The sequence below is a fragment of the Rattus norvegicus genome, chromosome 18 (assembly GCF_021556685.1).
Source record: "Rattus norvegicus strain SHRSP/BbbUtx chromosome 18, alternate assembly SHRSP_T2T, whole genome shotgun sequence".
Taxonomy (NCBI): Eukaryota; Metazoa; Chordata; class Mammalia; order Rodentia; family Muridae; genus Rattus; species Rattus norvegicus.
The window spans coordinates 14,120,464-14,148,282 of NC_141551.1; the positions used below are offsets into that span (position 1 = coordinate 14,120,464).

Genomic DNA, 27,819 nt, shown 5'->3' on the forward strand with positions numbered 1-27,819 from the left:
AAAGGAAAATGTATTTCATTTCCACCTCCTTGAGGAAATGAGGGGAACATGGTGTCCTCTTCATGCAGAAGACACTGAGGATCTGGGTCCTTTGTGAGCAGCCAATGAGTGATAATGGCAGGTAAGTCAGACAAAGCTAAGTGTGACTTATTAGCATTCAGACTGTATTTGCTGTTGCATTTCATGGTCCTTATGGAGAAGGTCTCATGTTTATTCCAAACTCAAGCTGCGTTTTCTGAACCAGGATCCAGGTCACGCTCTTTACATATTATGATGTCACAGGTCATCACTGGACATCTTCAATCACTCACCACCTTATTCCTTTGAGACAGGATCTCTTACTAAACCCGGAAATCACTGATTGGCTGGCTTGGCTGGCCAGTGCGCCCAGCAGCAGGACTATTGGCACTTGTGGCCATTCCTGGGTCGGTGTGGGGTGTTAGGGATCTCATCTCACACGCTCAAACTTGCAGAACAAAGACTTTACACACCGAGCCCTTCACCTAAGCCCTGGAGACATGGACCAGCCAGAAAGTCTCAAGAGAGCCAAGTCACACTTGAAAGAATGATTAATAAAGCTAAAAAGAAAGTCTATCTTCTGAGTAGATGTGAACAGTCTTTGTAGTATCCTGGTCTTGTGGATCGGATCCTCTTCACCTCTCAGGGGCACACTCAGAACGCCACGCTGGGATATTTAGGAGAAAATTGGAATATTATTTTTTTCAAATGTAGGCACAAGACTGCATTTCATATTTTAAACAGAAACTGATAATTAAGTACCAAAATCTATAAGCAGCTATAGATGCATTCCTTGGTTAGATTACTTGCTTGACATACACTGTCAGGTCTACACTGAGGTTTGACCCTCGGTACCACAGAAAACAGAACAAAGTTTATACGATTTCAGAATTGTTTCTTTAACACAGAAATCTTTTATTAAACCAAACAAAAACAGAGAAAACTTATACCAGCCCTCAAATTTTTAAATTTTCATTAAATAAGCAAACTCTAAATTCACACCTTTAAAAGATGTTTGTGCATCTATGTATTTCCAAAATACTCATATTTCAATAAGATTTTCACATTATATTCACCAACAGTATCACAAAATTTTTTTGTTGTTTTTGTATTTTTGTTTACGTAACTGTAAGGAACAATAATTCTAGAAACACAAGAAGAAAAAAGCATAGCAATGTCCACAGTTACAAGAAAAAGTGCACATTACCTGGTCACAATCACAGTCAGTACTTGGAAAACTAGATGTAACAAGAAGGTAAGGGATATCACTAATGCCTTCAACTCATTGTCAAAACCCGAATGACATAGATTTTACATAAAATAAGGCAAATTCAAGAATGCACAAAGAATTTGTAATTCAACCGAAGCTAAACAACAGAAAGGAAAATAGTACAAGTATGAACTAAAGTACTTCTCCTTAAATATCTTAAAAATAGGCTTGCTTCAGTGCACAGAAAATACCACTCAGGGTTGTGTCTAACACTAGAAGTGGAGAAAATGGCCGAGCCTGGGAGACGGAGGGGAGAGAGAGTTCGTTGTTCAGATCTAGCTCTATCTGCTGAGAGCTCTCAATTTAAAAAAATAAATAAATAAAAATAAAAAAGAACAAAAACTTAAATGCTACAAATCATACCAGGAGACACAACAACAGCCTTTCCTGGAAACTGTTTCCAAAAGAAATGAGAAGTACATACAAGAGTGCAAAGTTTAAGATTGTCACTTGCAACCTCAGTAACATTCAGTCATCTACATCGAGTCGCTGCTCTGGAGGCTTGCTGGGTAGCACAGCCTGGGGCAAGCAGCTCTGGGGAACGCAGTGATGTGTTGGGGTTTTGTTTTCAACACGTCTTTTTATAATGTTTAGAAAATTCTGGGATGAAAACTGCTGTGGTAAGCTGCCGTGGGGCGTGGGCGTTTTGAGACTGGCGTAAGGACAGAAATGGAGGCATCTCTTGGAAGTAGTTCCTGATGGGTCGACTTCCAGGAAGTAGGCAAAGGGTTTTCCAGCATCGAGTGTTATTTTTCTTTTGTAGAAAGAATTTGGAAAGAGGAGAAGGCAAAAGGGATGCGGAAAGGGTACTTACAATAGTTTCTCAAAAACAGTTTTCTTTTTAGGACCTATGAAAAAGTTACCAAAGTAAAAATGACCATTTTGAATGAAAAACAAGTTTTCTTTTTATAAAAATTACATTTTTTTCTTTTAAAATACAAGATCCTTTTCATTGTTGTCATATCCTGTAGCAATAAGAAATTTGGCTTTTTCCCCCCAGATACTTCAGCTTTCAGTCCAATGAGTCAGTAGAAAATTCCACTAATATTTCAGTTGGATCTTGAGCTTTTTTTTTATTCCATGAGCTTCTTCATTTTTAATCCTTGAATTGAGAATATGCAGCCTTTTAAAAATTTGCTTATGATATTTATGCTGACACACTAAAACAAAAGCAACAGGCTGGGCACACTTGAACATCTCAAGTACTTCAAGACCAGAGTTCCTGTGACGCTCCTCAACACACCAGTGTATGGATCAAGGACAACACGGCATGATGGAAACGCTTCTCTTAAAAGACTGTGGAGCAAGCCTAGGAGTCTCTCTGCTGGAAAATCAAGTGTCATTAGTGGAAACCGCAAATTTAGAACCCAGTGAGTACAGACATCGTTGGCCTCAGTTCTGTTGTAAAATGAGATTTTCCAGTTCATCTGCAGAACGCAATAAAAATGCAGCCGATTCTCGATACCCGGCGACAAGCTGTCTCACAGCGTTGATTTCTGTCGGACTGAGCTGAGGTCTGGGGTTTGAACTGCTGGAAGATCCCGAGCCAGGCGCCAGCTGCCTCTTCATGCTCAGATCTGTGGGTCCTAGACAAAAAGAATCGAAAATTAAGATGGGAATAGTATTTGTTCTAACATCTCACATGTGAATGCCCATCAAATTATGATTGCATTTATTCATGAATGCTTTCATGAGAAACCTGTGGCCTCTATAATCAAATGCATCTGCTCTCTGAAAGACTAAAAAGTCGTGTGATGTGCGTAGAGGAATTTTTTTTTCCAGGTATCCCGGACAGCCTCCAGCCATCGCTTCTTGTTATAGGGAAGACATGAACCCTTTGAACACCGGCTCTTAGCAGATTTCAACTTTCTGTCTGTCTGCCACATGTTCCAGAAGCTTCACTGTACCAGTATTAAGATGACGAAATGGAAATATTTTTATTTGCTGTATTTATTAACAATGTCTCCCTTGCAACTTGATTTCCTTTTTAAAAGGCCCTCTGATTCCAATTAGTGCTTGGACATGGGCATGGATATAAACCCATCTACTGAGGCTTGGACCCAGTGGTACCAAGAGCTTCCCCACCATGGGTAGGCTGTGTGAGCACTTCTCCTCTCCATGTTGACATTTTGACTGGCTTGCTATTGTGTAGGTCTTGTGTAAATACTTTGTCCACTTGGCACAATCAAGAAATACCTAGGAAGGGAGTCTCAATGAGGGGCTGTCTAGATGAGGTTGGTCTGTGGGTGGGTAAACATGTGGAACTTTAACCTGAATGCTGGGGTAGGGGACCACTTCGAGGGCAGGGCTCTGGACCATGTAAGAATGGAGAGAAAGGAGTGTAAGCATGCACACAGGGGTTCCTGCATATCTGCTACTTGACTGAGGATATGACTAGATGCTTCAAATTCCTGCTCCCTTGACCTTCTACCACAGATGAACAGAAATTTGAAACTGTGAGTTCAAATAAACCCCTTCTTTTCTAAGAGACTCTGCCAGGATAACACTACAGCAACATGTAAAGAAACTATGACAGCCCCTTAAGGAATTAAATGCTGTGAGCTGAGAGACTTCTGAACAGTGTTTGGAGTGGACAAAGTTCAAGGCACAACTTAAAGACGTGGGTTAAGCTTTTCTTTCTTCTCTTTCCTTCCTTCCTTCCTTCCTTCTTTCTTTCCTTTCTGCCTCCCTCCCTCTCTCTCTCCTTTTCTTTTTTCCTTCCATTTTTCTTTCTTTTAAGGAGTCGGTTGAGACCTTTCTTAATTATTATATCAAGGATGGATTCGTTTTTTAACAGGTTAGACTAAATTTTACTTTGAAAGGAAGCAAGAAAGCAGTTTTTGCAATAACCCTGAAGAGATCCTGGATGTTGGCAGCCCTGTTTTATGACTGAGCTGTATCTGTATTTGCACAAAACGCAGTCAGATGTCCATAGCATTTCCTTATACATTCAACCCGAGTCTGGTGGTTCTCATTCTGCAGGACATTTAGTCATTTAAAATGAAACATGATACGAAGTTGTCTAAAATCATGAGTCCTGACGCTAGCACTAAAAATATTTTTCATATCAAATTTCTATAGATAAATGTTTGCTTTTATAATTCAGCAAGCATTTGTTAAAATTCATAAGATTTGGGGAGAGTTCCTAAATTTAGAAGTAATTGAGTACAGTATTTCTAAGCGTAGCAGGACAGCCATGACCCCAAGTTGCAATGATTCTGCAACATTGCACAGAAGCATTCTAACATATCCTAAATCTGGGGAAGCATTCAGACAAGGATGTTCCTTTCATGGGCTAAACTAAAGGATGCCAATTCCCAAATAGTTCTTTTTGGGGCATGAGGAAGATAGGTCGATACCCAACCACTCTGCCATCATCCCTGAAGGAGGCAGAGGTCTCTTGAGAGAGAAAGAGCTTCACTTGGAATTTAATTAGAGCAGACACAAATCTTCACAAAGAACTCTGACATCTGAGAGAAACATACTTCTACTTCTGTCATGGCCTTTCCAAGCTTTGATTTTTCAGGCAGGGTTTATCATCCATTCGGTCTGCTATTTACACAGTCATATTATCGACATGACAGGTAGAGAGAAGCATGGGTTGTCACATTTGCAGAAAGAAGTCACTGAACCTGTGCTCGAACAAATGATTAAAAGTGTCTGCTCTGTCTGCAACATTCTGAGTGGATTTCTTCCTCTTATTGAAGTGGATTTATCTTTCATACAGTGTATCCTGAATACAGTTTCCCCTCCCTCTCTACTCCTCTCAGCTCCTCTCCACCCCCTCTCTCACCCAAATCAGCATAGTAGCATAACTAGTGTTTGGGGCTGCAGGTGAACGCTCTTCTGACCTGGTTCTACTTTACAGTCAAGAAGTCCAGTACTCACACGGAAAGTAAAGACAAAAAGAATAAATAAAGAAGTTGGAAGGATCCTCCTCTCTGTGATGTAGATGTTTCAAATCTACGCCTGATTGTACCGGTATATTAGAAGCTAGAATGCTTTGGATGATTTTTCCTAAAGCTTGATTGATGAATCCATATTGGAATTGAGGCAGGGCTCAGCAGGGGCTCACGTTGGTTTTGGTGCAAATGTACATTCCAGTTTAACACTTACTCAGCCTGTACTTAGGGCTTGAGAATTTGCTTTATAAAATAAATCTTGATCGGTGCAGTGTTTTTAGTAATTTTTCTTTTCTTTTCCTTTCTTTTTTCTCTTCATTTTTTTTATATAGTCTCACAGCCCAGGGCAGCCTTGATCTTACTGTTTAGCAAAGGATAACCTTAAACTTCTGCTCCTTCTGTCTTCACCTCCCAAGGATTACAATCATAAAAGTCTAAATATCCTAAGCTGGTGGAGACATAGTTTCGTTCAATGTTAATTAGCATATGCAATGTTAATTAGCATATGCAATGTTAATTAGCATATGCAATGTTAATTAGCATATGCAAAAGTCGGATACTGTGTAATATCTTCACCTTCATTAGCCATTCCATTCTCCAATATATATGAAACCCTTTTTTACTAAATGTTTGCTGGTCCTGACTTTAATGTTACAGGGGTGAGTGAGGAAACAGTGTGTCATATTTATTCATCCAGTGCTTCTGCACCCTATCTACTGGCCACTGTCACAGCCCTGTCCAGTGAGCACTCACTCTCACAGCCCTGTCCAGGGAGCACTCACTCTCACAGCTGTGGTCCAGTGAGCACTCACTCTCACAGCCCTGTCCAGGGAGTACTCACTCTCACAGCTGTGGTCCAGTGAGCACTCACTCTCACAGCCCTATTTAGGGAGCACTCACTCTCACAGCTGTGGTCCAGGGAGCACTCACTCTCACAGCTGTGGTCCAGTGAGCACTCACTCTCACAGCCCTGTCCAGGGAGCACTCACTCTCACAGCTGTGGTCCAGTGAGCACTCACTCTCACAGCCCTGTCCAGGGAGCACTCACTCTCACAGCTGTGGTCCAGTGAGCACTCACTCTCACAGCCCTGTCTAGGGAGCACTCACTCTCACAGCTGTGGTCCAGTGAGCACTCACTCTCACAGCCATGGTCCAGTGAGCACTCACTCTCACAGCCCTGTCCAGGGAGCACTCACTCTCACAGCTGTGGTCCAGTGAGCACTCACTCTCACAGCCCTGTCCAGGGAGCACTCACTCTCACAGCCGTGGTCCAGGGAGCACTCACTCTCACAGCCGTGGTCCAGGGAGCACTCACTCTCACAGCCCTGTCCAGTGAGCACTCACTCTCACAGCTCTGTCCAGTGAGCACTCACTCTCACAGCCATGGTCCAGGGAGCACTCACTCTCACAGCCGTGGTCCAGGGAGTACTCACTCTCACAGCTCTGTCCAGTGAGCACTCACTCTCACAGCCCTGTCCAGTGAGCACTCACTCTCACAGCCGTGGTCCAGGGAGCACTCACTCTCACAGCCGTGGTCCAGGGAGCACTCACTCTCACAGCCCTGTCCAGTGAGCATTCACTCTCACAGCTCTGTCCAGTGAGCACTCACTCTCACAGCCATGGTCCAGGGAGCACTCACTCTCACAGCCGTGGTCCAGGGAGCACTCACTCTCACAGCCCTGTCCAGTGAGCACTCACTCTCACAGCTCTGTCCAGTGAGCACTCACTCTCACAGCTCTGTCCAGTGAGCACTCACTCTCACAGCTGTGGTCCAGTGAGCACTCACTCTCACAGCTCTGTCCAGGGAGCACTCACTCTCACAGCTGTGGTCCAGGGAGCACTCACTCTCACAGCTCTGTCCAGTGAGCACTCACTCTCACAGCCCTGTCCAGTGAGCACTCACTCTCACAGCCGTGGTCCAGGGAGCACTCACTTTCACAGCTCTGTCCAGTGAGCACTCACTCTCACAGCTCTGTCCAGTGAGCATTCACTCTCACAGCTCTGTCCAGTGAGCACTCACTCTCACAGCCGTGGTCCAGGGAGTACTCACTCTCACAGCTGTGGTCCAGTGAGCACTCACAGAGCCCCCTGTAGAATGAGCATTCACTCACACAGTCCCCTCCCCCTCCAGCTTTGCACCGCTCCTTCATTTTTGCCTCAGTGATTCAAAATGCTATGTCTGACTGATTCAGCTCAACTTAAAAAAATAACTATTGTATACTGAGAATGCACGCCCATTACAAAGTAAGAGTTTAAATTTGATAAAGATGTTGAAATTAATGAAGTCTAGAAACTTATTTTTGAAGACAAAACTACTGCGAACATGGTTATAGATGAGTCGGGCTAGTGAGTCAGAAAGACCAAACACATTGACCAAAAATATGCTTAAAGAGAAAATAGTTTCAACTGACAAAGCTAAGGCAGACACTTACAAACCTCCATGAGGCCACAGTCATTTAAGTGTCATTAAGCTGGGACAAAGTGATATGGACGTATTCTTTATGCTAATTCTTAAAGTTGAATCAAAACTTAAAGATATGTCATGTTAACCTATAATTTTTCTAGAAAATTAAGTCTTATGTACAAAACACAGAGCCATGATTCATTTTTTAAGATCTGATGTACATTTAAATTATAAATAGATGCCCATTTAAGATCAATAATTATCCATTTTAATTTCTAAAATGAATCTATCAGTTAACTGTTCATTCCCACTTTATGGTACATTTTTTTTGTTTCATTCTTTAAACTGCTTCATTTTATAATAGAGTTTTAATGTTAATTTCCCTCAGATGTTGCTGTACTAGGTAGGACACCGTTTTTCAAAATACTTCAGCAGAAAGAACCATAATTTTTTAAGACGACGCTAACTACTATTAATTGTTAAAAATTATAGTAATGTAGTTTCTCTTGTTGAGGACTTAGATTCAATTCCATGCACCAACATAGTGGCTCACAACCATCTGTAACTCCAGTCATAGGGGACCCAAGTCCTTCTGGCCTCCACAAGAATGAAGTCTACTTGTGGTGCATATACAGGAAAGCAGGCCAACCGTCTCTCTCTCTCTCCTCTCTCTCTCTCTCTCTCTCTCTCTCTCTCTCTCTCTCTCTCTCTCTCTGTATGTATAATGAAATAAATAAAAATAAATATAGTGACATTGGAGGGAGATGGTTCAATCTGTAACCATCTACTACTTGAGCAATAGGACATGAGTTCCAAACCCAAACATGTACCACATAAAGTTGCATTAGAGTGGACAACTGAAATCCCAGTGTTGGGGAGGTGGAGACAAGTAGATCCCTGGGGATTACTGGTCAGCCAGCTTAGCCTATGTAGTAAGCTGTAGGACAGTAAGATTCTGTCCCAAGGGAAAGGTAGACACAGTTAAAAGACAATACCTGTAGTCTGGCTTTATGTCAACCTGACACAAGGAGAGTCATTAGAGATGAGGAACCTCAACTGAAAAAAATGCCTCCCTAAGATCCAGTTGTTAAGGAGAGGAACAGCCCATTGTGGGTGGTGCCATTTTTGGACTGGGGGTCCTCAGTTGTCTAATAAAGCAGAGCCATGAGCATAGATCTGAGCAAGTTAAGGACCAAGCTAGTAAGTAGCACTCCGTCATGGTCTCCTCATTAGTTCTTGGCTCCAGATTCCTACTCTACTTGAATTCCTCTTCTGACTTCCTTTGACGATGTGTAAGCATGAACTAGGTAAATCCTTTCCTTACCAAGTTGCTTTTGTTGTGGTGTTTCAGCTATAGCAATAGGAACCCTAAGACAATACCTGAGGTCGTCTTCTAGGATCCCGACCTGTATATCCCAATTTCACACTCCCTATACAATCATAACCCCCCAGCCCCATTACACAGATACTATTTCTGATGTAATTCTCGAGAATGAAGCTGATTTAACTGGTGAGACTTAAGCTTAAGGATGTCAGGGTTTTGACGACATGTGAAAGAGGAAGGCGTTTCCCACCACGCTCTTACTATTACCCTAATGAATGGGTCTATGCAATCTCTTCCAATACATTTTAAAGTGGTTTCCAAATAGCTCTCTATGCTCCTCATATCTTAACCAATCCCATATTAGATTGTACTGAGATACTCCTTTCTCAGCTTTGAAATTGATCTTCATAATACTTAAGCCATGTCTATGAATAGTTCTTCAGTCTCCTCAATCTCATTAATTCCATGAATACATATGGAGTAGACAACAGGGACAGAGGAGAAGCATTGTAAGTGCTCAAGGGGCAATGAAAGCTACCCGAAACCAGTTATTTGAATGTTTTAGTGACCACTGATATTGTCAAGATTATATTTTCCATACCCTTTCAAAAGTATTCCTTCTCTAATCTCCAGATTTTCAATTATTTCTTTGTTCTGGACATGACTTTGACTACTGCAGTCAAACACAATAATCTAATGTAAGTGGAATGCCTTTGTTTGTTATCTAGCAACCCATTTGGATGCTAACTTTGTCTACAAGCTAAGTTTCACTTCTCTTTTAAGGGAAGCAGAGGTTTGATAGAAGGATTCACTGGTGACAATTTAGTACCTTCCTGTCCAAAGGTAGAAGAAATTAACAAAAAAGTCAATATTTTAGCTACACTGAGTAACCTATAAGGCATCAGCTACAGTGCTGGCTCACCCCAGGCATCTCAGAAATGACCCTTCTTTTACCAATAACAGAATGTTTTCCAATGTAAACAATAACTTAACTACCACACTAAACAAAGCACTGGATTCAACAGCCAGTGAGTTTCAGAAATACAGTTGCGGCAGAATTTGAGCTGGGCTATTCTTTCTGGTAGGATCACTAAGGCATCACAACATGAGCTGGGTACTTTCTCTGCCCCCTTACCTACCCTGATCTGTATTTGTTCACCTAAAACTAATCTTATCCAGTCTGTTGATTTTGATAAAATTATTTTCAATACGACTAGGGGGTCTGAAAACTTGAATAGGAAGGTATTTGCAATGCCAGTAATACTTGATGTCTCCTGAGATTCATTATGGAAATCTATTTCTCTTAGAGTTAATATTAGTAGGATCTTTATTAAGTGGCACAAATCCACAATCCAGTATCCCTTCATCGCTGTTTTATTATCTTGCTCTGCTCTTCTCTCTTGATTTGTTTTCACAGATAATCTTAAATCCTTTCAAATAGCCAACTTTGATTTTGTTGGTCTTTCTATTGCATATTTATAGTAATTTCCAGACTTATTTACTTTTATTTTATCATATTTCATTTCTAACGGGTAAAATGATGATATCAAAGAAATGATAAAGAGATGGGAATACTAATTACTTTGATCTGATCATTGCATAATGCATGCATTGTTTTGCAAATATGTGCAATTACTACACACACACACACACACACACACACACACACACACACACACACACCATGGGCCAGCAATATGGCTCAGTGTCTTAGTTAAGGTTACTACTGCTGTGATAAGACACCATGACTAAAATAACTTGGGGAGGAAAGAGTTTACTTGGTTCATGTTTCCACATCACTGTTTATTATCAAAGAAAATCAGGACAGGAACTCAAACGGTGTAGGAATCTGGAGGCAGGAGCTGGTGTGTAAACCATGGAGGAGTACTGCTGTCATGCTTTCTCTGCAGTACTCCTTCAGTCTGCTTTCTTAAAGAACCCAGGACCACAAGCCCAGGGGTGGCTCAACCCACAATGGACTGGGCCCTCTCCCAGCAATCAATTAAAGAAAATAAGTCCACCAGGATTACCTGCACACTAATTTTATGGAAGCATTTTCTCAATGAAGACTCTCTCATGATGACTCTAGCTTTTATTGAGTTGTCTTAAAACTAGCTAGCACAACCGACCCCTTGTAAACATGACACACACAAATAGGTCACTGTTAAGCTACAGCTTTTCTGATCTTGCTCATCCCTATGGTCACACATTATTATTGATATTACAGTGTAAATGAGTATGTAAAGATGATGGTCCCAAAACATGACAACCTGAGTTTGAGCCCTGAGATTTACAAGGGGTAAAAAGTGAATGAACACCTACAAGTTGTCCTCTGACTTATGTATCTATGTTATATTATACACATACATGTGTGCGCGCGCGCGCGCACACACACACACACACACACACACACACACACACACAATGCAATAAATTTAAGAAAACCAACTCTAAAATATAAAAAGTCCATCAACTTTTTATAGTTTGCAGGTAGGTATTAAAATACTAGCCTAGTTGCATTGCACAAATTTATATCCACTAATTATCAAGAGATTATTGATAACTTCTGAATCCAATGCTACTGGCATGTGAAAGAATCCTTGGTGGTTGCTATTTACGTAGGTAGCCAATATTTGAAGGAATATGCATTATTAGAAAGCTAGAGGTAAGTTTCTTTATATAACTTTTAAATTTTAATTTATTTCTAACATGATTTCCTTTTTTATTTCTTGTTCTATGATTTTTTTTCTTTTTGACTATGACCATGACTGTCATTTTCACATTGTGATTTTATTAAGTTTTCACTTATTAATTTTTTTTTCAGAGCTGGGGACCGAACCCAGGGCCTTGCGCTTCCTAGGCAAGCGCTCTACCACTGAGCTAAATCCCCAGCCCCACTTATTAATTTATGAGGGTACTGGGGTACATGGAATCAAATAATTATTACTTTCTGGTTAACCACTTCTTTTTATTATTGCAAACTGAGTCATTAATGCCCCAAATTTTTGTTTAAATTCAGATTATTGTTTATTTTCAGTACATAATACAAATTCAACTTTTTTTCAATTATTTGCATGACTGTGATTTTAAATATATCTTATGCATGTGTATATCTGTTTATATGCATTTTTGTGCATCACATATGTACAGAATCGTGGGAGAACAGAGGATCTTGGATCCCTGGAACGAGAACTGCAGATGATTATGAAACACTTGATATGGATGCTGGAAACATAACCTAGGTCTGCAGCCATAGTGCTCTCCACCCCGAGACATCTCTCCAGCACCAGAACTCTGATTTGTATAGTTCTCTGTAAGACTTGCTGTCATTCCACATCCAGTGCACTTGACTTGATTGGAAATTTGAAGAGAATACACCACAGTGGGACTTGTACCTCTTCTGATGTCTCAGTCTAAAAACAAGTCTTCGTCAATCCATAATCAAAGCCTCTTTTGACTGAGCGTCCATTCCCTTAATCTTCCTTATATTATTAAATTTTCCCTTCTCTACTTAATAAATAAGGACGAATCATCACCAGGTTACCAATGAATAGGATGTTTACAAAGTATGAAACATATTTAAGATTGGATACTCGAGAGGAGAGTAGTCGAGATACACACCACAGTCATGAGACGTTTAAGATGTTATAGAAAAAGGAAGGTGAAGTATAAACATCGCATTTTCTCATCAACATAAATTCCTTTCCTACCAAACATGAACATCAAATTCAGACAGTATTTATTGGTTGGTTCTGGTGTCCTCTATAATATGATCATAGATCTCCTCTACAGCAGAGGAAATTTTGAATGTTTAGTATTGAAGCTCGGTGGAAATTATAAATACAAAACTTTCCCACATGTGCCTTTACAAAACTTCTATGCTTTTGAACTAAGCATGGTGGCAGATATCTGTAATCCTGGCAATCTGAGGAGAGTTTCAAATTTTGGGCTACATAGTGAGACCTTGCTACTATGTGCTCATATGATATGCTATATATTAAACTATATGTTTAAATATGCTGGATTTAAGAATGAATGGGAATGAAACCCAGGTCCTCTGCAAGAGTGGTACACACTCTTACCTAACGTTTCATCATTTCCCCATGGTCTTGATCTACTTGTACTTCAGGTTTTATATCTAAACTCACCTTTTTAAGGTAATAACCTATAAGCAGGACACCAAATGATATATCAACAACACAACCTAAAGTTCAGAGATCATTGTGCAAGAAAGGCTAAAACTTTAAAGCACCAGAATGCTATCTACTAGATTCTGTCTTTAGGTAGGACAAGAGAAGTTGCACTCACAAAATTTCCAAAATCAAACAATGTCAATACCAGCTGGTGTGCCAGAACAGATAGGGACATTTCCACAAGGTCCCATCCCTAGGTTAGAAAAAAGAAATTATGGGTGATCAGTGGTGGTGAAGAGAGATAGAATTGGTATTCCCCCGAGAAAAGACCCTGATAGTCTTAGAGGGCTAACCGTCATATGTTCATATAAGAAATATTAAATGAACTTAACAGATTGTATATATTTGTGTTTTTGTGTATGTCAGAACATAACAGTAATAAAGGAGAATTCATGGATTTGAGAGTGAATGGGGAAGGACACAGAGAGTAAAAGAGGGGAAGTAAGAGGCGGGAGTAATCTAAATAATAGTATTCACATTTGACATTTTAAAATTCTGTAAGTTAAAAAATTTAAATTTAAGTAAAAATTCAATTTTAAAAATATAAATCAGGCTTCTCATCCATGAATACATTGGCATGGTGTGATTTTACGTCTTAGAAAAAAGGAGGACATGAAGATGGGCTGGGTGAGCAGGGCGGGGTAGATCTTGGGGAAGTTATAGGGAAGGATTGGAGGTCAATATCGTCAAACCACACTTCATGAAATGATCAGATGTTAATAAAACACTGAGTTAAAAATGTTAATAAAACGGAATTTCTACCTGTGTTACAGCACTGACAACTGAAGTAGCAAAACCCAGTGGACGAATTTGAGCCCAGTATGTAATTCACCTCATTTAATCTCAAGGAGTCGCACATACAAGACGAACAGACAGCATTAAAGTCAGCAAATGAGGTTTCTGTTCTCCTCCATAAGCTTTCATATTCTCTTAGGTTGACCAAATTATTCACATTGTATGAGCTTTGCCAGTAAACCATTAACAGATATTGTTTCCTTTGTTTTTAGACTGTTATCAAGCAGGAAAAGTAGAATTAAATTTTTTGTATTAAGCCGCCTAAGAACTGAGGTGGTGTGTGTGCATTATGTATGTGTGTGTGTGTGTATACTATGTGCATTTCTGGGTGTGCATATATATAAAATAAGGCAATGGTTGTTACATGCAATTTCGAGGCAAGGAAATCTCAAGATCTGCAGCCAGCAGTCTCTATCCTCAGCAAAGCCAGTGGAGAAGATCTGGTCTGATGAGTGACAGAGACGATGATGAACCATTTAGCGGCAGACCTGCAGGCTCAGGCCCTCTGACAACTATGGTTATGCCTGAGTTCTGAGGCAGAAAACTACGGCACTGTAGTTCAGTTGGTGAGGTTTTGCCTTTTACTGTCTATTGTGATGCCAAATGAGGACCCCCAAGACTTGAAGTCTGTATGAAGCCCCTGTCACCCCGTCCCCAGGACAATTTCGATTGGTAAATAAGGATGTCAACAGCCAATAGCTAGGCAGAAGAGACATAGGTGACATTTAGGTTTTGCGGTCTTGGGGTCAGAGGAGGACACTGAGGAGAGTAAGAAGATGTAGGAGAGGAGGAAGGAGACGCTGTCATAGGTTAAGGGTCAAGAAAGCTTGGCTCTGAGGGCTGCCCAATTGGAGTAAAGAGCAGCCCAGACGGAACATAGTAAATAGTAATTAATAACTCAGGGTTATTGATAGGAAAGTAGATTCAAACAGCATGGAGGAAATATTTTTCTGCTTAAGGTTTCTTATAAATATAAAGGCTCAGTGTGTCTTTAACCCAGGAACTCAGTGAACAAGATGCAGTAGAAGCCCCTTGACGGGATTGAAATATTTCTACAATATCAGTCAGTCTCAGGCAGGGGAGGTCTCTCTTTCCAAAAGTTGGGCTCTGCCTGAGTGAGGTCTTCTACTGGTTGGATGATTCCTAGACCATAATTAGTTAGTGAAATGTCTGGACAACCTATGGCCAAATCAAATGATAAACACATACAAACAGTTACACTTTTTATTAAAGAGTTCACCTCTGAAAGGCTGGCAGTCCTAATCACTTTTAAATTTTGAGATAATTATTTAACTTATTGTAAACATAATAACGGAAGGAGTTGTATTTCTTCTATATCTTTAATGGCAACATTAATAATTTTAAATTTTTATATACCTGTGTTTCTCATCCTGTATATCATGACCTTACAGGGCTAGCATATTCAATATCTTCATATCAGATACTTACATTATGATTTATAATAGTAGAAAATTACAGGTATAAAGTAGCAATGAAATAACTTTATGATTGGGGGTCACCAATACATCCTCATGTTGTGAAGTATTACTAAAGGGTTGGAGAATTAGGAAGGTTGAGAACTACTGTTGCATACTAAACACACATAATTTATCATACAGTGATTAGATTTGAGAATTCTAAATTGGTTTGTAAACTTAGACAAACTATAACCAACATAGATACACTGGAGAAGAACGAGGTAAAATACATGTTAATTATTGAGGATATAATCCTCTAGAGCTGAAATTATTAATAATTGGCAGTCAAATTGGTAATTATTAACTATATTATAATTTTACAGTAATATTAAAAGTTTAACATTGATTCCCAATTTTGTCATTACTATAGTGGAAAATATTTTAGCAAAATTTCCTCAAGGTATGGTAGTGTTATATGTTTGAATTACTGCCTGATTTTGTTGTTTAATTGTGTGTATGCATATGTTTTGGATGAGTATGTACATGTAAGGGCAGGTACTTGAGGCTGAAAGAGGATGTGATCTCTGACACTGGAGTTACAGGCAATTGTAAACCATCTCATGTGGGTGCTAAGAAATCACTATCAGTCCTCTGCAAGAGCCACATGAATTCTTGAGAACTGAAACATCTGCCCAGTCCTCACTGGCTGTTTTAAAACAAAAAATTACATTTTACCAATATTCGTATCTATCAATAATGTGTGGAGAAAAGCTCTGCTAATTAAAGTCAAAGTCCACCATGACTGGATGGCCTCTGGGCTCAGAGAAATATGGTAGACTCCCTTCATTAGTGGGTCATTTCTTTCTCTAACCTTATCTGGGGAATTCTAAGCCCCAATACATGCCTCTACTTAAAGAATAACAAGGACAAGCTTTCTTTCTCCTTACAAAACCTGTTCATCTAGCACCCGTGTTTCCTGAAATGCCTTCCCATGCTAATGAGACATTCTGGGTACTCTAAACCCCCAGCAAGCCATCTTCGCCCTTTCTGGATGTCCCAACACTCAGTCCCCCAAACCTTTATAAACTTCAATGCCCCAAGTAAAGTTTATCTGCCTACTGACTGTGGGTCCAAGTGTGGTTTATCAACATACATGTATTCAGAGCTTCCAAATCCCCTGTTCCATGTTTCTGCTCACACTCCCCTTGTGAATTGTATTGGCAGATGATACATGAGGTCAGGAAGACCCACACATGTATGGTTACATAGGACATAGTTTTATTCAAGTGGTTTCAATCACTGTCAAAATGTACTAGAAGGAAGTGACAGTCATGTATGTCATTTCGTTTATTGTAGTATGTTCATAGGATCCTGTGAGTTTTTATATTTATGTTATATATGTATAGGACAAAGTAACACAAAATTTTAGTGTGACCCATCCACTTTTACAACCTCCAGAAATCATTTTATATTTTACATTTTGCCAAGGGGAACTCGGAAAGTGTTCATAAATCATAAAGATAATCCTGAAATGATACATAAGACATGAGGCCTTGGTCACAGTAACTCCAGCTGCCTTGGAAGTGGAGGTGAAACAGGCGGATGCTTCTGGAACATTTTTGTTGTTGCCATTATTTTCAAATTCAAATGATTTAGGTTTAGAAGGAAAAGCAGGACAATAACTTTGTGAAAGGAGAGAGCATGGGAGTCTAGTGTGTAGACCATCTTTAAATGATTCATCAAACTGAAATGAAGGTCAGCGAGCTTGGTTTGCCTATACTCGAAAAGAAGATATCTGTTCTATATACAATTATCAAAAACTGGGAAAGAAACAGGAATCACCTGTGCTGAAGAGACTTTCTCATTTTTTGTGTGTTTGTGGTGGAAGCTTGTGTGGAGGTCTGAGGACAACATTAGGTATGGGTACATGCCTTCTGTCTTGTTCAAGACAGGATCTCTTGTTGATGCTATGTGTGACGGGCTAATCGTCCCATATGCTTTCTGGGATTTCCTGTCTCTAATGTGTTGTAGGATGCCGGGGTTTCATATGCACTACACACTTAGCCACCTTCCCAGCTTGGAGCAGATCTTTTTACCCCATTTGTCAACATGGCTCAGAAGAAAACTATACAAATTTACGACACATAAAAATTTAAGGAGAGGTATTTGGGGCGAGAGTGTGTATGCTTGCCTTCTCTCCCTGATTGCCTTATCAAATATTCACTTTCCTCCATCAAACATCAAGAGGTTTGAAAGTGAAACAGGACTGTTTTTACAGACATATACAAAGCATTTCCCTGCATATGACTGAGTAGAATGGCTGGATCTCCATTAAGGTTAATGCCTGTTTCCCAGTTTTTTGCCTTTGTTATTAAATGGCTTAGAAAGCCAATTAACATTTTATAAGAATTGGAAAAATCACGGGAATAAATCCTAGTGGAACAGAGAAGAGATGTAGGTCACAGAGGAGGAGACTGTTACAAAGGGATAAAATAAAACTGCTTTCAACAGAAACATGGGATGAGCTGCCACACACTTTGGACAGACTATTCATGAATGTGATTTTAGAACAAGGTTTTTATAATATATAACCATCCTTCTAATCATTTCATATAGTATAACATAGGCACAGGATTCCATAAGCTTTATATTCATATATGTATGGGACAAATAAAGAACAATAAAGAGAATTGTACTGCTAGACTTTTTAAAAGATTTCACTTATTTTATTTTATGTCTATGAGTGTTTTGCCTGCACATATGCATGTACATGGCTGGTGCTCATGGAGGTCAGAAGGCAGCATTGAATCCACTGGAACTGAGATGATGAATGGCTGCAAGCCATCATGTGGGTGCTAGTGATGGAGCCTGCATCCTCTGCAAAAGAAACAAGTATTCTTTGCCACTGAGCCATCTCTCTCCTTTACCACACATTTAACTTTGTGTTCCATTCTGAGTTTGAATGAGTGGCAAGTAGGAGAGCAAACTTTACAGAGTGGGAAGATCCCAGGACAGGTCCATGTTTCTACCAGTTCTGGTCACTGTGCACAGATGGATAAGGGATTTCAGGATAGCCTTCTATGTGACAGTCAAGAGTCAAAATTACGAACGAAGTAAGGAAAAAGAGCATCTGCATTGTAACTGAAAATGTTTACACGAGAGAAAAGTAAGGTACTAACTAGTGTTCAGCCATCTTGTGGTGATCCAAGAAGACAAGGATCTCTAGTGAGAGGAAGTTAGTAGCCTCCTCCCTGTGCTGGGATGTTCACCTGTATCCAAGCTAGGAGTGGAGGGTGTAAAGATCACGCTCTCCTCGGAGTATTGACTCCCTAGAATACTACATCATGTCAAGCTTCTCTCTCCTTTCCCCCAGATCTTCTTTTGGAGTGCCAGTGGTGAAATTAAGCTGGTTTGTACCAGAGGTCCCCAGAGGATGTGTCAACATTCAAAGGGCACTGTGCAAAGAAAACAGTCCATACCAAGCTTAATGATCTCATGTCACCCAAAAAGCCCTTCTTTGGGTCATGAGCAGGGTCAAACAGCAGCCTCACAGTGCTGGGGGGTCCTCTCTCAACCTCTCCTGCAGTACATGACACAGAATTCTCAATGGGACATTAAGGGCACATAAAATATATTTTATTGAACAGTAGTGAAGATAAGGCTCTGAGGGAAGCGCCTGCTCAGCATTGATCTGTAAACCAAACTTCACAAGCTAAGGAAAGTCCAGGTCCCTCACCTCCCCTGTCAAAACCTGTTCCAGGGATCTCCAACCTATAGGAACCAAGGAAAAGCCAAGGAAGCTCATGGCTAATTTGAAGGATGCGATGGACTCTGCAGATAATCTATGTAGTTTCTTTAATTTTTCTAGAAAATTACTAGCATCATGTTCAGTCATTAAAATGTATAGATTAGCATCCAAACCCCTAGCTGTCTCAATATAAATGTATCTAAGTAATTCACTGACTCAACTGAATTCCATGTGATTACTTTGCTCCACAAGGAAAGCTGGAAAGGGAATGAACTGAAAGGTCAAGAGTGTAGTTAGGGGGTGGGAGAGATGGCTCAGTGGCTAAGAGCACTGACTGCTCTTCCAGAGGTTCTGAGTTCAAATCCCCAAAACCACATGGTAGCTCACAACCATGTGTAATGGGATCTGATGCCGTCTTCTGCTTGTCTGAAGAGCCTGACTGTGTACTCACATACAAAAAATAAATGAATCTTAAAAAAAAAGGAGCCTGGTTAAGTCTCAAATACTGAGTCAGACATCCTTCAGCTTCAGCTCAATAGTGCATCGAACTTGGTCACAGCTGAATTTTCCTAATGTTTGTTTTGTATTTAGTTTTCCAATTTTGAAGGTAACTCCAGTTTACACAGAAAGGTTTTTAAACACCTATATTACATTGGGAATTAGCTCTACTAGGAGTTACTAACAGGAATTGAGTCTAATCAGAACTCGCAGATGCATGAAAATTACTTAAAAGTCGAGCAACTTGAGCTCGAATCACAGATTTCTTTATTTCATCTGTGTGCATGGTGTACGTGCATTTGTTAGTATAGGTTCATGTGTGCAGGTGCATATGTACACGTTCCTGCATACTTGTGTATGTAAGGTTGACTTCTGGTGTTTTTCTTTCAACTCCTCTCCATATTTTTTGAGGCAAGGTTTTTTAACTATACAAGAGGTTCGTAGAATGACAAGAACGTTTGATCAATGAGGGATCCTCCTACCTCTATATACTCTTCCACCAGAACTGGGGTTCCAGGCAAACAATACAGGGTTCTGGGGATCTGAGCTCACATACCTGTGCTTGCATGAGCAGGAGGCATCTGAACAATTGAATCATCTTTCTAGTCTCAAAAAAATGGAATTTTTTGGTTTCTTGTTGACTAAACTAATTCATTGAGAAAAGAGTACTACACAAGTCATCAAAGGCAGAACATCTGCTGTTTTCAATACAAGAAAAGATTCCCACAGCAATAAATCCACTCAGTGTCAATCTAAGCCCATTAACCAGCACTGATGCTAGGACCCTGTGAAGGTTACAGTATCCTCTGTGCAGCGTACATTCTCTACACTGGCTTCACATCAGCTTTGGTTACTGAACAGTTGAAATGGACTCTGTTATGATGGATGATCTAAAGTTTAAAACTTATTTTAATTAGTGCATTTCAATTCAATAGCAAGGGCCTGTCACGTTGGAGCCCATAGATCTAGACAAAACTATGTTTGAAAGAAAGAAAATAGAAGGATACAACCTGAGCAACTTAGAGCAGAAAATGCTCTGATTAAATAACCAAAAGAACATATTAGAGAAACGAGCTTACTAAACATAGCCAGCTGAATGGGGGTGATGGACGCAACTGTGTGCGAGCTCTTGGGCAGTATAGACAGAAAGACCAAGACTGCTGCTCTGGGGGAAGAGTATACAGAGGTAGGAGGATGCCTGAAACTCATTGGTCAATCATTCTTACCAAATTCGTGGTCTTGCTTCATTAATGACCATGCCTCAAAAATTATGAAGAGCTATTGAAGAAAAAAAAAAGTCAACCTTACATACACAAGCACCTGTGGGGCCCTCTACGCCACTAAAGTTGGTCTCAAAGGACCAAAATAAATAAAATAAATTAAAATATAAAAATAGGAGGCTAGAAGGATGCCTCATTAGTTAAGAGTCCTAGATGTTCTTCTAGTACCCACTTGGTGGCTCACAACTTCTGCAATTCCAGTTCTAGATGATCTACTTCTGGCCTCCATGGCAACAGGTATACTTTTGGCATACAAACATACATGCAGAGCAAATACCCCTAAAGCATAATAAAATAAAATTAATATGTGTGTATGTATGTAAATACTAATGCAACAAGTTGAATATTTGTCATTCTTTGTCTATTTTGTTGAGGCATGGTCTCTCACTGAACCTGCAGCTCTGTGTTACTGATTAAGTAGCCCAGCTGTTAGCCCCAGGAACCCCCATATCTCAGCTTCCCTAATGCTGGGGCTACAGGCATTCTGGTGTTTGATGTGAATGCTGAGTCTTCAAACTTAGATCTTCATGCTTGCCCAGCATACATTTACTCACTGGACTACTTCCCCTGCTTAAAAAAAATCCACTATGCTTTGACAACTCCACCAGCAGTCCTCTGAGTTATAATAATGTCAGACTCCAATTTGATCAGATAAGTCACCCTTTTCATAAAACATGTTATCTGAACATCTTCCCATTATGTAAAAAGCCTACCAACTCACTGTGGGGGATTATGTAGCTTTTGTGACTCACTTTCAGACACCACTCTATAAAATCGTTATCTATAGACCTTTTTGTGATGGACTTCAAGCAATTTTCACAGTGCAAGATAATTCAGCTGGTGTGGAGCAAGAGGTGAAGTCCCCTCCCCATCCATCGGCAATACTTTTCACAAGTGACTGTCAAGTGGTCATGATTTATTAAGAGTGTAAGATAAAGCCAAGTGAGCACCTCCTGGGTCCCTGAATGGTTACAGTAGTTGTCCTCCCCCCACCCCCGAAATGAGGCTTATAAGCTATTGGTATTTTAAGGTACAACTCACATATTTCTGTTCAATATTTGAAATGGAATGTTTCTCTCCCTTCAATATTGTAATCCTCAGGGTATTAAAATAAGAAGTCAGGCAATAAGAAGGAATCGTCAGAGCAGGGTACACAGCTCAGTTGCAGCATGAGGTTCTGAGTTAGAGCCCTAGAACATATGTAAAAATTGTCAGGTGTGGTAGAATATGAATATAATCCCAACATTAGGTGGTAGATAGAGTTGAATCCCTGGGCTTTGCTAGTCACCAAACACAACCTACTTTCTACAAATACCAATAGCTTATAAGCCTCATTTTGGGGGTGGGGGGGAGGACAACTACTGTAACCATTCAGGGACCCAGGAGGTGCTTTCAACTGCAGGCCAATGTGAAAATTTTGATTTAAAAGAAAAAGGTGGAAGGTAGAACCTGTGGTTGTTTGAATGAGATGTCTTCATATCCTTGGGCATTTGAATACTTGGCCCACAGATGGTGACACTATTGCATGGGCTTAGTAGGTGTAGTCTTGCTGGAGTTGGTGTGTTACTGGGGTCAATTTGAGGTTTCAAAAGCTATGCACCATTCCTAGTTCATTCTCCCTGCTTCCTGCTTGCAGTTTTAAGATATGTTTATCAGCTTCCTTCTGTTGCCACCATGTCTGCCTGCAGCCATAGTATTGGACTCAATAGTCATGGACTCCCCTCCCCTGGAACTGTAAACCCAAATAAAACATCCTTCTATAAGTTGCTTCTGTCATGGTGCTTTATTTTAGCAACAGAAAAGTAATTCCAAACCTAGAGAATGACTCCTTAGCTTGTCCTAACAAACACCAACATACATACAACTCACACATACACACATCAAAAGAACAAGAGAAAATGGTGTCCTGAGAGGCAAAATGTTTCACTAGGAAAATCTTTTTACATGGGTATTCATAATGTGTATATCCATTTAATATGCACTGAGTCTAAACAGGAACCATCTTATTTACTGACCCTGGCCATGTGGAAGCCAAGGACAGGTCATCTTGTGCATCTTCAAGCTGTGCTTATTTTCCATGAAAAATGTGCATAGCATATTGGGGAGATGCAGCAGTATTTATAGTGTATTATGGGAACACACAGGAAGAAAACTGAGCTGGGGAGTGATTGGGGAAGTAGCACAGGTGTTTCAAAGAATCGAAAAGGGCACATAGGTTAGGTCTAGGGGAGGTTGTTTGTATCCTGAAACAAATAGGTATGTCTTATAGAACATATGGGGAGGAAGAAGTCATGTTTGCATGATTAACTTAAGGTTCCTTGGCATGGCTAGACCACACTATCTGGTCAAAAATTAGGTATAAAATCAGAGGCTCAGAGCAAAGGTTAGAACGCAGACATTGCACAAGAAATAGTAAAAGTTAAGGCACCTCTCCTTGAGCCTCATGCAGAACAAGATACTTAAAGGAACAAAAAGAGAAAGAGGGAAGGCAAATTAAATTGCAGCATGGAAAAAAAGGTAGAAAATTTTAAAGTAAATCCTAGAGAGGCAGGAGGCAAAGAATGCTACAAGGACCCAAGGTAATGTGAACAGTTGTCCTGGTATCAAGGTCATGTACATCTCAAAGGTTGAATCATAGAGGTATTCAAATATGCCCATGAAATCCAGAAAAATAAATGGTAAAAACCATCTTCGTTTTGATAATTGGTGAAATTAAGGACAACTCAACCTAGCAATTATGGTAAGAGAGAGCTTGTTTTAGTGGACTGAGGAAGGTGTTTAGGGATGAATCAATGAAAAGGCTCCCTCCTTTGAATATTTTCCATAAAATCTCTAATAGCTGTAAACGGCTGAGGGGTTAAGGAGTTAAACTCAAAAGGTGCACATAAGAAATGAGGCTACCGTGACCAGCTCTAGTTAGGCCTATGATCAAGTGTACCTGTCCTAAATCCAGTTACAGGCTTTGACCAACAGAACATCTAAAATGGAAATCCCATATATTCATGTCATGACAAAAGAAGGAAGATCCCAAATACAGAGATTCAGGCAGATTAGAAATCACCATACAAATGTTAGTTATTAAGGCTCATTATTACCCCAATTTGATCCTGTTAGATTTTGATCTGTATATCAACCTACTTTATATCAGAGTTGATAAAGAGAATGAAAAGTCTGCACCCCATGGAGTATGTGGAGAGGAAACAGCCAAAAACAAATGATGCCTTTTGCACATAATTTCAGCTTCAGGGTCCAATGGGGAACTGCAGAGAACCACAATAGCCTTCTGTAGATGATGTGATGTGAGTTTCCTGACACAATGTCCCATGTCAGTGGAAGGGATAATGACAGGCTGCTTCTTGCTTCTTTCATTTGCTTAATTTGAATACATTCTTTATACAAATTGTAACTGCTGTCATTTTGATAATACTCCAATTTGAAAATCTGGATTGTTGGGTGCAGGCCTTTGCCAGCCCTAAACAAATGGTGGGTTGGCCACTGAAAGATTTGAAGGGCACTCTGGCACTGGGCACAGACAGAATCATTTCCTCTATGAAGTCTCCAGTGTGGGACAGATTTCCCAGTTGCCATTACATTCAAAAACGAAACAGGAAAATTCTACTAAATCATTTAAAACTCTACTGAAACCATATAGACCTACACATCAATGAATCCACTGGACTCTTCCTCCCTTTTGTTTTGTTTTCTTTGACTCATTCTTTTGTTTTTTGTTGTTTGTTGTGCTGAAGCAAACCCAGGAGATTGTGTGTGCTGAGCTCATGGTCTACCGAAGACCTGCGTCTCCAGCCTTGTTTGCCTTCTTATCAGATAAACCACTCACACCGAGCAACCAAAAAGTTGACACCAGAAACTCTACTACTAATAATAGCTCCCACCATGCCAGCACTTAGGTACTTGATAGATAAGTGACATCACTCAGGAAAGGAATCATGGGCCAGATGAAGTCTGTGCTTTCTCAGACAGCGCATCTCTTTAGGGGAACATAGTGTTCAATGAGCTAAGTAATCCAGAGAAGAACATGGGACTGAAAATACTTTGACATTCAAATAAAAACAAAGACTGTCCTAAAACTATATTTATTTTGTTACGTCTGCTAGGGGCACAGGGTTTCCACAGAGTCCAGAGAGGAATATTAGGTGCCCTGGAACTGAAATGACAAATGGTGCTGAGCTGCCTCGCGTGGGTGGCTGGGAACAGAAACCCAGTCTTCTGCAAGAGTAGAACGTGTTCTTAACTGCTGCACTGCCTCGCCAAACCACAGAGGCAGCTCTTATTTATGTATTTAGAGATATACATTTCTTAAGGTAAGCAGGCTTTGTCTTCTTGAATCTGTTTCTGTTAAACTTAAATTTGATTTAAACAAAGAAAACCAAAATATGTTACATTAAATATAAGTGGAGCCAAAATACCTTTGTTTTAAAAATATGTGTTTGCATTCTTCTGGGATATAGAATAATTTTCAGGGTTTCAGCTGCTTACAATATGATTTCAGACCCTGCTAGAAACATCTTTTGTCCTTCAGTTCATATTGTCTGGTTTTGTTTGACTTGTTTGTTTTTTGTTTGTTTTCTGTCAGCTTGTAGAACATTCTGGTTTCTCGAGGTTATTGTGTGAATTCTGAACGTGTTTACCTGCTTTACAAAGTAAGCCAAACATACCCTTAACCTAAGCCTTTATCTAACTAACTAACGGTGGTCTCCTCAAATCGCTGCTGCTCTCCACACTTGACAAATGCACATAGCCCCAAACCAAGAATTTTCAAATTTCAACTGCCGGAGTTATCCACTACCAGCTATGATGTGGGCATCTAATTCTATGCTAATTTTCTGCTATGTTCTTTTTAGCTCTCAAGATTTAGGCATATTCATATACCTTCTTTCTCCATAACTCCAAATATGTTTCACAAGAAACAACAGATAATAAAGTATTAGGTCAGAATAGTTTAGATTCACATACGTTAGAGAGCCCCCAAACAAATGAAATTGTGTACCCAATCAACCTACCATTCTTTCTGTACCTAGAGAAAAAAAAATAAAACCAAGACAGGTGTAAACAACATCAGTGTGAAAAGAATGCTAGATTCTTGGAGAATAGAAAGCTATTCTGCATCCTTTTATTGTATAGAGTTACTATTTCCACTGGCCACCATCAAGGGGAGCCAGAGTCGTCCTACTCTGGGGCAATTTTTCTTTCGTGTCAGTGAAAAGGGGCTGTTTGCCCAGATTACTTTTTAAGCTGTTTTATTATTATTATATTAGGTCCAAAGCCCTATCTCCTAGTAGGTCAAGCAGTAGGTTAATCTCCTGTGTATTCTCAGCAGTGTCTGCAGGGCACGGAAGTTGCTTTTACAGTGTCTTTAAATGACCTCCATCCTATCCTGCAAGAGTGCAAACATATATGAGCTAAATGGTCTCAAGTCTACATGCCACTAATTGCCTATGCCTGCTTCCTATTTCGTAGACTTCAAAAAGCAAAGATGAAGGGGAGGAGGCCCAAGACACTGATGGTAGAGAACAGAACTTATGGGCTCTTCCCGGCTCACTCTGCTTCTAGCCTTGATAAGGTCTGTCCTCTACTCTGATGTTGTGGCTGACATAAGTGGCTGGCAGGAACTGGAGAGATGCTGGTAGGGAGAGATTGCTGGGAAAGAATTCCCCAACCCCTTTCAGCCTCTGTCATTCTATGAAAGTGAAAGCTTGGGGGAGGGACATCAAAGAATACATAATACTACCACATCTACATTAAAACTATGAATTTGTAAAAGTTCCATTCCCACTAATTATACAGCTACATACTTGGCATCTATCCTAGACTTCTGATTTGGCTTTTGAACATAACCAACAGCTGAGAAACGGAAACCAAACTGTATGTGGTATGGTTGTGTGTGTGTGTGTGTGTGTGTGTGTGTGTGTGTGTGTGTGTGTGTGTCTGTGTGTGTTTGCACATTCACTGTGATATATACGTCAAAGAATAATTCAGGAGTTTTCTAAGGGTTTATGGCTACACCTAGGAGTCCTAACTTATAGACTTTGAAGTTGGACAATGGATGGCATTAGAGAGGGGAAATCAGGTGAAAGAAACACAGGCTGCTTGGCTCTAAGGAAGGAGTATGAGGTGAATGCCACTGATATTTTCGACAACAGTTAAAGGAACACAATAGAAAATTCACTGGTTGCGTGATTTGGTCTGACTTGACTCATTTTATTTTTCTTTGCTTTGATTTGAGAGACAACGTTGCTTTCTCTTTCAAGAATCAGTTGGGATGTAGGAAAGACTTTGCAGGTAATATTTTATGGCAAAGATTAGCATCCAAATCCATCTCTTTTCTTCTCGACACAACAACAGTTACAAAAACATGAACTGTACCAAGGATTTTGAAATCCTTTAGAAGTTTCTTTTTCTGTCTTCGTACACAATTCATTTCCCCCACGAGGATCTCTTTGTATTTTTAATGATAACTTCAGAAGTCAGACAAACATCATAATGCAGTCTGGGAGCACAGTGGGCAGGGTAAACCCATGTTCTACTTCTCTGTCACTCATGTCTTTAGACGCTTAATTAAAAATAAGAGGCCTTGTATTTTCTAGTTGTATAGTCACCTGCAATGATTTAGCCATTCTGGAATAAAGGGATATGATTCTGGTTGTATATGAATAGAAACAGGCCATCACATCTTGTTTTGGTTCATGTGTCATTCACATACTGAAGTTGTTCACTTCTATTTATTTTCATTTGCACCATTAATGGAATTTCTTTTGCAAATATTATAGAAATAACTGAAATTTTGCACAGTCGACATTCAGAGAAGAAACACTAATAAAGATCAAGAACAATAAAATATTTTAAATGATAAAAGAAGTGGGGTCAAGCCATTGAGAAGATATTTTCTCTCTCTCTCTCTCTCTCTCTCTCTCTCTCTCTCTCTCTCTCTCTCTCTCTCCCCCTCCCTCC

The 27,819-nt window shown here is 40.0% G+C and overlaps 1 protein-coding gene across 8 annotated transcripts in view; it reads right to left on the reverse strand.

Annotated features, from left to right (window-relative positions):
- Positions 1-909: 909 nt before the first annotated feature.
- Positions 910-27,819, reverse strand: part of Nol4 (nucleolar protein 4) — a 362,305-nt gene continuing 335,395 nt past the window's right edge. For 7 of the 8 annotated variants that reach the window (NM_001415694.1, XM_087593008.1, XM_087593005.1 and 4 more), the window contains 1 exon segment: positions 910-2,874. In NM_001415694.1, coding sequence (NP_001402623.1) covers positions 2,681-2,874 — 194 coding nt within the window. In that variant the 3' untranslated portion in view covers positions 910-2,680. 8 annotated transcript variants of the gene reach the window in all.